This window comes from Sus scrofa, chromosome 17 (genome assembly GCF_000003025.6).
Source record: "Sus scrofa isolate TJ Tabasco breed Duroc chromosome 17, Sscrofa11.1, whole genome shotgun sequence".
Taxonomy (NCBI): Eukaryota; Metazoa; Chordata; class Mammalia; order Artiodactyla; family Suidae; genus Sus; species Sus scrofa.
In genome coordinates, this window is record NC_010459.5 from 11,763,404 (window position 1) to 11,777,709 (window position 14,306).

The following is a 14,306-nucleotide window of genomic DNA, read 5'->3' on the forward strand; positions in this document are numbered from 1 at the left end:
CTCTGTTCACTTTTATTTAATCTTTTTTTTTTCTCTTCTTCAGACTTGATCATTTCAAATGTTCTAGCATCATGTTTGCTGAATCTTCTTTTTGTCTTTTAAACCTGCCTTTGAACCCCTCTAATTTTTCTTTTCTCTTATTGTATTTTTCAGCCAGAGTTTATTTTGGTGTCTTTAAATGGTTGCTATTTTTATTTCCATTTTTTTGTGTGTCTTTTTGGCATTTCTTGGCCCGCTCCCACGGCATATGGAGGTTCCCAGGCTAGGGGTCCAATCGGAGCTGTAGCCACCAGCCTATGCCAGAGCCACAGCAATGCAGGATCCCAGCTGCGTCTGTGACCTACACTACAGCTCACGGCAACGCTGGATCGTTAACCCACTGAGCAAGGGTAGGGATCGAACCCGCAACCTCATGGTTCCTAGTCGGATTCATTAACCACTGCGCCACGACAGGAACTCCTTTATTTCCATTTTATTCAAATGTAGTTTTTGTGTTTGTTGTTGTTGTTTTACTTTCTCCATATCTTCCTTTTTCTTGAACATTTTCAAGACAGCTGTAAAATCTTTGTCTAGTAGGTTTGCCTTCTGGTCCTTCTCAGGGATAGTTCTATAGGTTTACTTTTTCTTTTGAATGGGCTACACTTTCCTATTTTTTTGAATGCTTTATGGTTTTTTGTTTTTTGTTTTTTTTTTCTTTTTAGGGCTACCCCTGTGGTATATGATGTTCCTGGGCTAGGAGTCCAATCAGAGCTGCAGCTGCTGGCCTATACCCCAGCTTGCTGCAATGCCTAATCCTTAACCCACTGAGCAAGGCCAGGGATTGAACCCACATCCTCACGGATACTAGCTGGGTTTGTAACCCACTCGGCCACAATGGGAACTCCTTAAATGCTTTATGATTTTTGTTGTTGTTGAAAACTGGACATTTGAATTTAACGATATGTAACTATGAAAATCCAATTCTATTCCCTCCTCATGGTTTACTTTATTGTTTTAGGTACTCTCCTAAGGACTTGGCAGGATCAGCATGAAGTGTCAACTTAAGATCTTCTCAAGTCTTTTCTGAGCCTGAACCTTTCCCTGGTGACTTTCTAATCTCCTTGTATGTGAGGTTGCTCTTGAATGCCCTAGTCTTTAATGCCTGGCTCTGAAAATCAGAGAAAAAATGAAGTGGGAGGAAAGTCACTTTAGCTAGAGGAGGAGGGGGTTGCAGCAGTGAGGGAGAGGGAACAATGGCCACCCCACCCCACCCCTGCCCTATATCTGCACCTTCATGACCAGAAGCAGCAATCAGCACACACACTTCTGATATTCAGAGGAAAGGATCTTTACTGCCCACCTTGGCTCTCACACACTTTGAGTGAGGTCTCCTGCAACTCCTCCACTGCCTGCCACTGGGATAGGGGTGTGAGATGGGTAATTGTCACCGAGCTAAGAGCTGAAACTGACCAAAATTAACCACTACTTACCATCCAAGTCTTCTCCTGGAAGTTGCAAGCCTTTAATGATGGATTCCAGAGTTCCAATTATTTCAGATAGATCCTGCCATTACTGTGGTTGCTTTGGTTGGGAGACAGATTCTTGGTGCTTCCTACTCACCATTTTCCCAAAACCCCTTTCTTTACCTTTAAAATTTTCTTCACCCCTATGGTAGTTATGGTGTGGAGGTCAGAGCTCCTCATGCAACTATTCCAGAAGTCATTTGTCTACTTATTGTTAATACTGTACAATTTGTCTCACTGAAAAAGTTTAAAACAATGAAAGTTTATTCATATCCCTTAGGACATTTAAAAAATGAAATTTTTAACAATCTCAACCTACTATGAATTTAGAAATGAATAAAAATTCTCAAGATTTTTGAGAGTTTAAAAATATTCACCATTCAGGAAAAAAATCTCAGTAAAACCACATCCCAGGTTAAAAAAAAAAAAAAGATATTAAGACATGGAATTGTAAGAGAATATTACTTCAAGCAAAACTTTTGCTAAAGACACAATTATAATTGCTTTTACCGCTTAATTGTAAATCATTGCATTTGCTTTGACGTTTTTCCTTTACATCAAGGCTTGTATTTTAATACACGACTATAGAAAAACATAATGTCCAGAAACACGGTTACCATCAGCCAAAAGCAATGCTCTTCACTCATTGCTCATCCAAGTCACATGGTCCCCCATATCAGGAGGAGTAACACCCAAACAGGCAAATCTGTTTTTTCTTTAAGCACTGTTCATGGCAGCCTAGCTTTTTTAAAATTCTGGAACACAACTGGAGTTTTCCTTTTATAGATCATATAGACTTTTAAATATACTGCATCACTTACAACGGACTTTATAAAAGTCATAGGTTCTGAGTATGTGTGTGTCTGCATAATTTTTAAATAACTAAAGATGATCAGAGACTACTACTTTAATCTAATAACAACCCCCTATCAAGTGAAATTTTCATCTGTCCTCACCATTATGGTTATCTTTCTAAGAAAGGGGCGACACAAATTATCACTAAAAGAAAAAATCTCGTGTATTTGGATTTCCAAGTAAAAAGTTCTGCCCAATAATTTTAGACATGACTGTTTCTTTACTGCAATGACAGAATTATTTGTAGTACACATAACAGGTACACAATTAATAAACATTTAAACTGTTTTACAAAATTTTAAAACTTCTTTAATTTGGAATTTGAAAGTTCAAACTATGCAGCAGTTCAAAGTGAAGTTTATAGTTGCACTATAAACAAGTGTTTTAAAAAGCGTCGACAGATTCTACTCTATGCCAGGAACCCATTTTAAAGAATCTAAACAGAATGGCTTAAATGTAAATGGTGGACTGTGAACAGACGTCCAGCTGTCAGGGATATTTTACAAGGCGATTCTGCAGGGTTTGGAGGATAGGCAAGTGTTCAGTGATTTCTAGGGCCCTTCTAATTAGAAAATTCTACAATTTTCCTAGTAGTTCTATTTAGAAACAATTACTTCCTCTCACTATTATTGTCAGGTTGGAACAAGAGTAATAATAATTTCCATAGATGTTACTATCTGTGCTTAAAGTGTCATCTAACATTTTGAAATTCACAGGAGTCTCTCCGCACCTATTCCCAGCTGAGACTTTGTCCCTGCTGTTTCAGACTGAGTTTCACTATACTTGAACAGGACCTGTTTTAGCCTATCTTTAGCCGGTTTTCCTTTTCTTGGCAATGTCATAAACAATACAACACAGAAAATAAATGCTAAAAACATTAACAAATGTTACACTTCAAATTCAGAAATAAGCACCTGTACCTCAAACTCCCTATGTTACACATAATAAATGATTTAAATGCAAACAGTTAGGATACATGCTGCTTGCTCCATTCTCTCCAAATAGGGATTTATGTCTCATGAAAAAAAAAAAAAAAGTAGCTTTAGGTTAAATCATAATGCTAAGATACTAAGCAATTACAATGATCACTTTTTACAATTCAACATTGGATTCTTGGTTCTGAGGACACACACACACACGCACACAGATTTTCTTTCACGTACACAACAATTCAGATTTAAGATATATACTTTGTAAGATATTTACCCATATATCGTCCAGGAATTGTTAGAGATGAAATGTAAAAACAAACTACTTGGAGATTTTGTGGCTTTCAAAAAACAGTGATGAGACCCATGAAAAACTAGAAAAAGTCCTCTGATTTGTTAGAGTTACAACATTCTAAGTGTTACCAGATAATATAATTTCAAGTAATGATAATTTTTTTTATAAAACACTGGTTCATAAAACATCAAATCTCCATAAATCAAAGTACTATCTATTGGCAGCACGGCAGTGAATTACACTGAAAACCAGTCTACAGAAGTGGGACTTCACTGCTGTGTATCTCTAATACTGCCTTCAAAGGCCAGTGCAGCACTTTCAAATATAAAACAGTTCTAGTTGGAGCAGTTATTCTAAATCTAAGTAGGTCATTCTGATGGCAGTATTTGTTTAACTGTTTTCATTTCAAATACATGTAAGATTTCGAAGTCAGAACACAACTCACAGTTTGAGCAGAAACCTCAGTGTTTGGGTCTCAATGTTTGTAAAATCAGCCTTATTACCTATTAGGATGCTTTTGAATAGAAATCACTCATTTACGTAAGTGGGATGTAGTTTCTAACGTGGTAAAAGGAATCTTTTTTTTAATGGGAAGCCTTGACCAAAATCAGTCCAGTGTAAGATTTCCAACTTAGGGTACAAGTCAAACTTGACGAACACAACTCATCTGTTACAGATGTGGATGCAGATGAGCCTACAGCTGGGGGCCTGCATGCCCCTCAGCTTGGAGCAATGACAGAAAAAGGCAGACCATGTACCGGGCCCCCACTTTCATGACTTCATTGATAATAATGCCTCCTTCGTTTACAGAAGAATCTCTCTCTCACTGGAGATACACTTCTAATTCTGTAACGCGGGACAGCAGGGAGAAAGAGATTAAAGAATCCATTCTTTAAAGTCATTTAACCATTTTGATTTCTCCTTTTCTGCTCTGAAGACAACCAACTTTTTTTTTAAGTATTGACTTTCCAATTTATCTTTGATAAGTGATTAAGAAAGATAAATGAATCATCTGTCTTTACAAATAAGAATCTGTGAATAAGAATATACATATGTATTCTGAGAAATTATGTCACATGCTTCTGATTTAGAACATAACTATGTTTTCTCAATAAAATGCATTAATTTACAATTTTAAACTTAAAACTTAAATCATCTTTACTGTGTTGTTTTCATTTTCTTAACTTTTTATTGTTATATCATTTCTATAAATACTCAAATTAAAAAACAAAAATCCTCAATCTTGAAACTAACTTACATTGAAGGTTTGAGGTTAGTTTAGAACTCTGAAAATAGTTTGTTAAAATGTAAAAACCCTGAAATTACAAACCAAAATTTTTACAATTTTACAGTATATATCTAATTTATTCTTTTAAAAAAATATTCTGAATTGTTTTTATACAAGTAATCAAGTGTAATTTCTTTCAAATGAAACTCCTCTACAGGCTAGAAGAGGGTATGTGGTATTGCCCCATTAAAACCCAATAACAAATTTCACTTTTCACGCTGGTACTTCAACTATTTCGAAATAGTCATTTGGTAGAATCACATAACCCCTCTCTGAGACGTCGTCTTTCTCCTTCTGAAAGTGTACAACCTCCTTTAACTTTTCCAGCTGTCGCTCCTGCCTCCTGCATCGCTGCTGCGCAGTCTTGAGTTTCTTTCGGAGTTTTTCAACTTGTTGCTCTAGCTGGTGAATCCTTTTCCTCTGGTGCATGGTGTCCTCCACAGTATAGTTGTGGTCACAGAACACAGAGAGATTATCCGGGGTCTGCAGAGGAGGCATGAGTAATCCGATAGCAGCGTCAACCTGGGAAATGGGGGGTGTTAGAGGAGGTGGGGGGAGCTGTTCCTGTGGCTCCAGAAGATCTTCCTTCTAAAACAAAGATGCAGAGCTTGTCAGAATTCCATAACTAAAATAACAGTTTAGGAGTTCCTGTTGTGGCTCAGCGGAAAAGCATCCTTCTAGTATCCATTAGGGTGTGGGTTCGATTCCTGCCCTCACTCAGTGGGTCGGGTATCTGGCATTGCTGTGAGCTGTGGTGTAGGTCGCAGATGTGGCTCAGATCCTGAGTTGCTGTGGCTGTGGCATATGTCAGCAGCTGTAGCTCCGATTTGACCCATGCCTGGGACCCTCCATATGCCACAGGTGTGGCCCTAAAAAATCAATTAAAATCACATAGAACATTTCCAGGATAGATCATATGCTTTCCTAAACGAGCTTGAAAGCCCTAAAAAGCAAAAAACAAAACAAAACAAAAAAACTCACAAAAAACCAGTTTAAAACAATTCACCTGTGGAATTTAAAAATACACTTTTTTGTTTCCTTGGTAGAGAAACATCCTAAAATAAGAAAATAGTTTAAGTCCTAATTATACTTTTCTATCTGAAGTAGAAATGGGATGCAAGAATGACAGCACTATTAATAACATTTAATTAAATACTAAGCACTTAAAAGTGAGGTAGGAGGGAGTTCCTTGGTGTTCGAGTAGTTAGACTCAGCATTTTCACTGCTGAGGCCTGGGTTCAATCCCTGGTCTGGGAACTGAGATCCCACATCAATCCACTGTACTCCATAGCCAAATCCAGAAAAGAAAAAAACAAGACAAAAAAACTTAGGGGGAAAATACTTTGAAACTGAACTATCACTGATAAAGAAAAATAAAATTTATCGACATTTAAGTAGGAATACAGAATGAGCTTATGTTAATGAAGCTACACCGAGCTTCTTTGTGTGAGGATATTTAACTCGAATAAACTGTACTGTGTATTTTTAAAAAGTATTTCACTTTTTAAAGTGAACAGTGGTTATTTACAAGGGATAGGTCCCAGCTAACATTTATTTTCTTTCTTTCTTTTTTTTTAGGCTGCACCAGGGATTGAACCCGAGCCACAGTAGTGACAACACAGGATCTTTAACCTGCTGCACCACCAGGGAACTCCACATTTATTTTCTTAACACTGCTCGAATTTTCAAAATTTTCACAATAAACATTACTTTTATAAACAGAAAACAACCTGATATTTTATTTTTATTACTTTTTTTTTTTTTTAGGGCATACCCGAGGCATATGGAAGTTTCCAGGCTAGAGGTCGAAATTGGAGCTGCAACTGAGACCTACGCCGCAGCCACAGCAACACCAGATCTGAGCCGCATCTGCCACCTACACTGCAGCTGGTGGCAATCCTGGATCGTTAACCCACTGAGTGAGGCCAGGAATTGAACCCACATCCTCGTGGATACTAGTCGGGTTCTTAAACCACTGAACTACAATGGGAACTCCCCCAATATTTTAAAACACATCTTACCTTGTCATGTGGTTCAGTACAAAGAAATATCGTGGGAACAGCATCCTCTTTGAGTAACTTGTTGTTGCACTCCCTCTTGAAGCAGTCTGGAGTAAAATGTTCTGAACAAATGCTGCTATACTTGGTGGGCTTAAAGTTTTTTCTTCTGACAGCTGCCTCCCATTTTTTGCAAAGACTAGGTCGAGTAAGAGGAAACCTAAGAAGACAACATAGTTCAGTTTTCTAACCTTATTCCAAAAAAGGGCACATCCAGACTTTCCTGCTTTGGAAGGAACTAGCTTATACTGGTGTTAACACACCAATGAGTATTTGATGAAAATGCTAACTTTGCTCATTTTTGGGGGACAGTTTTTAGTTGTGCCTTTATTACCTTAGTTTGTTAAAAATGGACTTGTTTTGGAGTTCCTGCTGTGGTACAGTGGGTTATCGATCCAGCATTGCACAGCTGCGGTGTAGATCACAGCCACAGCTCGGATTCAATCCCTGGCCCAGAAACTTCCATATTCTCCCAGTACTGGTGCAGTGATTAAATTAAAAAATGTACTTGCTTTAAAATCCTATAACTAGAATTCCCGTTGTGGTGCAGCCGAAACAAATCTGACCAGGAACCATGAAGTGCGGGTTCGATCCCTGGCCTCGCTCAGTGGGTTAAGGATCTGGCGTTGCCATGAGCTGTGGTGTAGGTCACAGATGTGGCTTGAATCTGGCATTGCTGTGGCTGTGGCGTAGGCCAGCAGCTGCAGCTCCAATTCCACCCCTAGCCTGGGAACTTCCATGTGCAGCTGGAACAGTCCTTAAAAAGACGAAGGAAAAAAAAAAAAAATTGGAAGGTGGGTAGCTGAACAGCCTGCGATGGTGTCACCACCTCCAGACCTACTCCCTTGACTTTGAAAGTACTGGAGGCCAATCCATCAGCTTTCAGAAATTCTAATAAATCAAGAGTAATATTAAGATATCACCCCCTCAAATGAATCTGGAAGTGTTGTGTTTCTCCCCTTAGAAGGGAAACAGCAACACTCTCAAGATTTCTCTATGCTCCCTCAGCTCTCTAGTGTTACACCAAATGTACAAAAATGTATCCACATTCCCTGTTAAACATAAAAGGCCCCACCCTCCAAACTGAAGGAATACTTAAGATTTTGCTCTTGAAATTATTTCGCTATAAATCGTATAATTTATCACTGGCTTTTATTTCTTTAGCTATCATCCATTTACGGTTGAGATTATTGCAAAACACTTTTTATGTGATAACATCTGTAAATATAGAATTTGGCTGAATGAAAATGCCATCGTGCAGACATCGGATTATCATTGTCACTCTACTTTTCGGCTTTCTTTGGAGAGACCTGTTTCCTCCTAGGACCTCTAAGGTGAAACCGGCCCTAGAACTGGGAACGTGTCCCCCTCCGAGGGCTTCTTCCAGGTCCGTGACAGCCCGGCTGATTTTATCATGCACAGTGTACCACTACTGCCCGTTAACATAGTGTGCTCAGCCTGGAGCTCTCTCTAAAACTCAGCAGTCCTCAGGAGCAGAGTCCAAAACATCCTCCCTGAAATCCCGCCCACGTCAATGCCTAAATGCTGTGATGCTGGACTCCCCCCACCGCAGGGGATCAAAGTTCGTGACTTCCCGGCTGTTTCCTCTTCAACTTTACGGCTAAAGTGGCATTACTACCTGGCTTCTCTACGACCCTGGTGGTGAGACCCAGCTGCCTCTCGGTCTGGACACCCCACGACTCACGGGAATTCTAGGCTTCGTGGGTGGGCCGCGAACTAGCTACCCTGAGCTCCGCTAGAAACTGGAGCGCGAGGAACAGCCTCCGCGGCGACGCAACCGAGAACGCGCATCCCGGGGCGGAGCGCCGCGGGTGACGCCAGGGGCACGCCCACCGCTCCCCGTCCCAGCGCCAGACGGCGCCCCGCCCCTCCCACTAGGTCTCGCGCGGACACGCGCCTGGCCCCGCCCCCGAGCAGGGCCGCGCGCCCCCAGCCCCTGCGAGGCCCAGGAGGCGCTCAGGATACTTACTTGTGGAAAGAAACGGGCTTGTCCTTGTCATATCGGTTCTTGCAGCCGTAGGCGGAACAGGACTGCACCATCCTTCCGGTCCTGGTTACTTCACTTCTGCCGCCCCAGCAGGCAGTTGAGGCTGCTATCAATGTCGTCGCGCTCGACTTTGACACCCTCTCTTCTTCCGTAGCTTTGGTCAACAGTTACAATGACGAGAGGCTCACTCGGGAGCGACTAATGTGTCCGTTTTGTTGTTTGCATTAGCAGAAGGACCACAGCCATCGCCCGTCTCCCGTCTCCAAGATGGCGGAGACAGCTTCAACCTCACCTCTCGCGAGGCGTTAGTCCTACTGTCTCTTGATTAGCCCTGAGGTCAGAGGTAACGTTTCTTGGGAAGCAGGCCATTGGCTGAGTCCCGCCGCGCGGCGGACTGAGCGTTGCGGAAGTGGGCGGGGCCTCCGAGCTTCCGGAAGGAAGGAGTAATTACCTGGGAGAGGGGGGTGGGAGCGCAGGACCGATTCCGCCCCGGCGGTGCTGCTTGGGGTTACTTATGCTGGGCGGTTCAGATTCGCGGCACTCTACCGTCTATTGGGTCTGCTGGCCTGAAGCAGGACAGGTGTAAAGCTGAGGTCGTTGCATAATTGCCTTGTTTCTCTAAAAGGGCGGTCCCAGATGGCGTGATGTGTAAAACTTGGTGGACTCCCTTCCCGGCCCGCTAACCTCTCTTACCTGCTTCAGGTATTCTGAGGCTTTGCGGAGCCCAGGTGAAGAGTTTAGCCAGGAAAGCCCGCACCTGCACACACCGCGAGCCCAGTCTCTAGGGGCTTCTCTCACTAATGCTGCAGTTATCTTAATGATCTCCAGGTGCCGTGTTGGGACTCGCCAACAGCTGCAGCCCTTTTGGCCGGCTCCTTTCGTCTGTGTCGATAACGGGCTGTTGAGTAATCTCATGGCTCATAATTTCTTTTTTTTTAATTGGTGAGCAAGACTAGCATAGGCCCAGTCTTCGTAGCTTAAGTCCTAGTAAGGGGAAACAGACAATAAAAATGTAAATAAAATCACAGTGTGCTCAGGTGCCTGAATACATTAGAATGCCGAGATGAGGGTAGTAAGGAGAGGGTCACTGCCTACTCTCTGAGAAGGGAATGTTAAATCTGAGAACCAAACAACGGGTCGGGGGGAGAGGGTTTCTGCCACAAGAAGTGCGTGCTAAGGCCTGGAGGCAGTAAAAAGGTCTGTCTTCTAGGAACTGAATGGGGCCTGCAATGGCAGAGCCCAGTGAGTGGGTGGGGGCATACTGCAGCGTGAAGCCGCTGAGCCATTTTAGGCGGGGAGAGACATGATCTAATAAACGTTTTTAAAAGGCCATTCTGGGGAGTTCCCGTCGTGGCGCAGTGGTTAACGAATCCGACTAGGAACCATGAGGTTGCGGGTTCGATCCCTGCCCCCACTCAGTGGGTTAACGATCCGGCGTTGCCGTGAGCTGTGGTGTAGGTTGCAGACGCGGCTCGGATCCCGAGTTGCAGTGGCTCTGGCGTAGGCCGGTGGCTACAGCTCCGATTCGACCCCTAGCCTGGGAACCTCCATATGCGCGGGAGCGGCCCAAGAAATAGCAACAACAACAGCAAAAGACTAAAAAATAAAAAAATAAAAGGTCATTCTGGCTATTATGCCAAGAATTTATCAGGGAGGGGCAACAGTGAGTGAGCAGACCAATTAATAAGAGCAGACCAATTAAGAGGCTGTTGCAAGCAGACAGGAGATTGGCAACTTTGGACCAAGGAGTAGATGCCTATGCTAACAGGTAGAAACACCAGGGCTTGCTGGTAGTGGAAACAAGAATGAGGAAGACACAGAGTTCCCACTGTGGCGCAAGTGGAAACGAATCCGACTAGGAACCATGAGGTTGCAGGTTGGATCCCTGTCCTGCTCAGCAGGTTAAGGATCCGGAGTTGCGGTGACCTGTGGTGTAGTTCGCATACGCGGCTCGGAAATGGCGGTGCTGTACCTGTGGTGCAGGGCGGGCAAGCTCTAGCCCCGATTAGACCCCCTAGCCCGGGAACCTCCGCATGCCTCGAGTGTGGCCATTAGTGGCCCTAAAAAGACGAAAAAAAAAGGAATGAGGAAGGAGTTCCCCCTCCCTCCTGGCTCAGTGGTTAACAAACCCGACTAGTATCCGTGAGGACTCGGGTTTCAATGGGTTGAGACCCGGTTGCTGTGGTCTACCTCACGTGTTTCTCGGATCCCAATTGCTGTGGCCGTGGCTAGCAGCTACAGCTCCGATTAGTTCCCTAGCCTGGGAACCTACATATGCTGCGGGTGAGGCCCTAAAAGGAGAAAAAAAAAATTAAGATAAAGATATCAGGGGTAATTTAAGCTTGAGTTTTGGGTGTGAGCATTTTTTTAAAAATTGTTTTACAACGTTCAGCGGCTTAATGTGGGATCTCAGTTCCCAGAACAGAACTGGGGCCATATGGGTGAAAGCGCCAAATCCCAACCAGTAACCCACCAGAGAACTTCCCACTGGCTTGAGCATTTAGATGGATGGATGGTGGTGCTTTTTACCGAGATGCTGATGGCCTTAAAAAAAAAAAAAAAAAAAAAAAAAAAAAAGAGCTATGTCCCCTGACAGACTAGTGGCCTTGGAGGGGTGGGTAAGTTTGGAAGCTGGGTCATCAGCTGTGGGATCCTAGGACTGAGGAATATCTACATGAAAGAAAGTATCAGTAGTTGGGCGGGGGGAGTCAGGAGCCCTTTTGAAGTTTGTGGTTTATTTCAGTTTGCTTGGATTTGCCTCTGCCAAGTTCTGCTCCTCCTCCCCTTTCTTCTTCTGGCTATCTATAACTTGGAAATGAAATAAAAATTTCTATTATTTGTTGATTGTTATCCTAATGTTTCCTTCAAAATGGTAAATTTACTAGTAAAGTGAATTGCATGTAATTAAGAAATACATATCACTGAATTGAAATGAATGTTACATTTTTCTTTGTAAAAACAACCCCCCAAGCTAAATTTTCACTGTATGGTCTGTAAATTGATTTGCTGAGTGGAAAAGTGATATTCAGAGTTCCCATTGTGGCTCTGTGGTTAAGAATCCAACTAATATCCATGAGGACACTGATTTGATCCCTGGCCTCACTCGGGGGTTAAGGACCCAGCATTGCCGTGAGCTGTGGTGTAGGTCACAGACACGGCTCAGATCCCCGAGTTGCTGTGGCTATGGCATAGGCTGGCAGCTGCAGCTCCGAATGGACCCCTAGCCTGGAACTTCCACATGCTGCAGGTGTGACCCTAAAAAGCAAAAAGAGAAAAAGAAAAAAAGAAATCCCAGCATTCATTCTTTCTGGGCCCATTATCTTCGTGTGGAGCGTGCGGCTGTAGGAACTGGGGAATTCTTAATTTGGAAGCCATTAAATCCTAATTTCAGCTCTTTGAATCCCCTGAAAATGAACCCAAGCTATACACATGTGTATATAGGCATTTTTCTAGGGCGTTGTCTATAGTTTTCATCTGATGTTTCACAGAGAAAACACAGACACTTGCCCATTCCTAAAGTCTCTTACATCTCTAATATTCTGGGATTAGTGAAACAGATTAAATTTCACATAGATATAAATTATAGGTTTTCTCTAAAATTGATTAAAAGAGTGTGTTTTTTTTTGTTTTATGGCCACATCTGCAGCATATGCAAGTTCCCAGGCCAGGGATTGAATCTGAGCTGCAGCTGTGACCTACTGCCTTAAACCCACTGCCCAAGGCTGAGGATTGAACCTGTGCCTCTACAGCAAGCCAAGCTGCTGTAGGTGGATTTCTTAACCCACAGCACCACAGCAGGAACTCCAAGTGGTTTTGCATGTGTGTGTGTGTTTGGCCATTCCCTTGGCATGCAGAAGCTCCAGAGCCAGGGATTGAACCCAATCTACAGCAGTGACAATGCCAGATCCTTAACCACTAGGCTACCAGAGAACTCCAAGTAGTTATTTTAAAATCTTGTATTTTAAAATGAATTAAAACCTGGGAGTTCCTGCTGTGGCACAGTGGGTTGGGAATCTTGACTGCAGTGGCTTACTTGCATCACTGCAGAGGTTCAGGTTTGATGCCTGGCCTGGCGCAGTGGGTTAAAGGATCCAGCATTACAGCAGCTGTGGCTCTGATTCAATTGCTGGCCCAGGAACTTCCATATGCCACGAATATGCCCATAAATTAAATTCATTAAAATCTAAACTGTTAGATGTAAGTAAGCTTAAAGCATCTTTAGCCCTCAAACCTTTCCTACATCACATATTACATTCTTCTCAAAAGGCCACTTAGTCTGGAAGAAAAGGACAGTGTTCAGACCATGCTGAGTGTTGTCTAATGGATGTGTGATCCCCTCCTGCGCCATTCTGGGACATGGGACAAATCAGGGATGCAGGGGATGAAGGTGACAGCAACTGAAGACTCAGATTTGCCTGCAGCCAAGAACTCAATGCTTAAAACAAAAACTGGAGTTCCCGTCGTGGCGCAGTGGTTAACGAATCCGACTAGGAACCATGAGGTTGCGGGTTCGGTCCCTGCCCTTGCTCAGTGGGTCAAGGTTCCGGCGTTTGCCGTGAGTTGTGGTGTAGGTCACAGACGCGGCTCGGATCCTGCGTTGCTGTGGCTCTGGCGTAGGCTGGCAGCTACAGCTCCGATTCGACCTCTAGCCCGGGAACCTCCATATGCCGCAGGAGCGGCCCAAGAAATGGCAAAAAGACAAAAAAAAAAAAAAAAAAAAAAAAAAACAAAAACTAATGCCACGAAGATGGTCTGGTTCTGACAACAAAAGCTCGGTGACTGTCTTTGTCTCTGTGATACCATTGTCTCCTGTCAGCAGCCCTTAATGCCTTCTAGCTTGGGACCTTAGAACCAGGAGTGCCCCTTCCACTTCCTCAGACTCAGAAAAGAACATTTCACTTATCAACTTTACAATTTTAGTTAAATATACACTCAAAAGAAAGGGATCAGGAATCAAGGTACAAGTTGACCAATTTCACCCTATTGCCCAGAGCTCTGACTGCCCAGATTAAATAATTTTCCTAAAAATATTTCTACAGTGTAAATTTTAAAATATCAAAGCAGAGGGTATTCTGTTGTGGCTCAGTGGCAACAAATCTGACCAGGATCCATGAGGAGGAGGGTTTGATCCTTGGCCCCGATCAGTGGGTTAAGGATCTGGCATTGCCATGAGCTGTAGGTCTTAGATGTAGATGAGGTTCAAATCCCATGTTTCTGTGGCTGTGGTGTAGGCTGTCAGCTGCAGCTCCAATTCGACCCCTAGCCCAGGATTTCTGAATACTGCAAGTGCGGCCCTAAAAAAAAAAAAAAAAAATATATATATATATATATATATCAAAGCATAAAGTTCCCTTGTGACCCATTGCTGCAAC

The 14,306-nt window shown here is 43.0% G+C and overlaps 1 protein-coding gene across 1 annotated transcript; it reads right to left on the reverse strand.

The window, feature by feature from the left end:
- THAP1 (THAP domain containing 1) lies at positions 1,980-9,918 on the reverse strand. Its single transcript, XM_003359869.4, has 3 exons — positions 8,917-9,918; positions 6,891-7,086; positions 1,980-5,457 (listed from the first exon to the last, which is right to left on the reverse strand). The coding sequence occupies exons 1-3, from the start codon at positions 8,985-8,987 to the stop codon at positions 5,083-5,085; spliced, it is 642 nt and encodes a 213-aa protein (XP_003359917.1). The 5' UTR covers positions 8,988-9,918; the 3' UTR covers positions 1,980-5,082.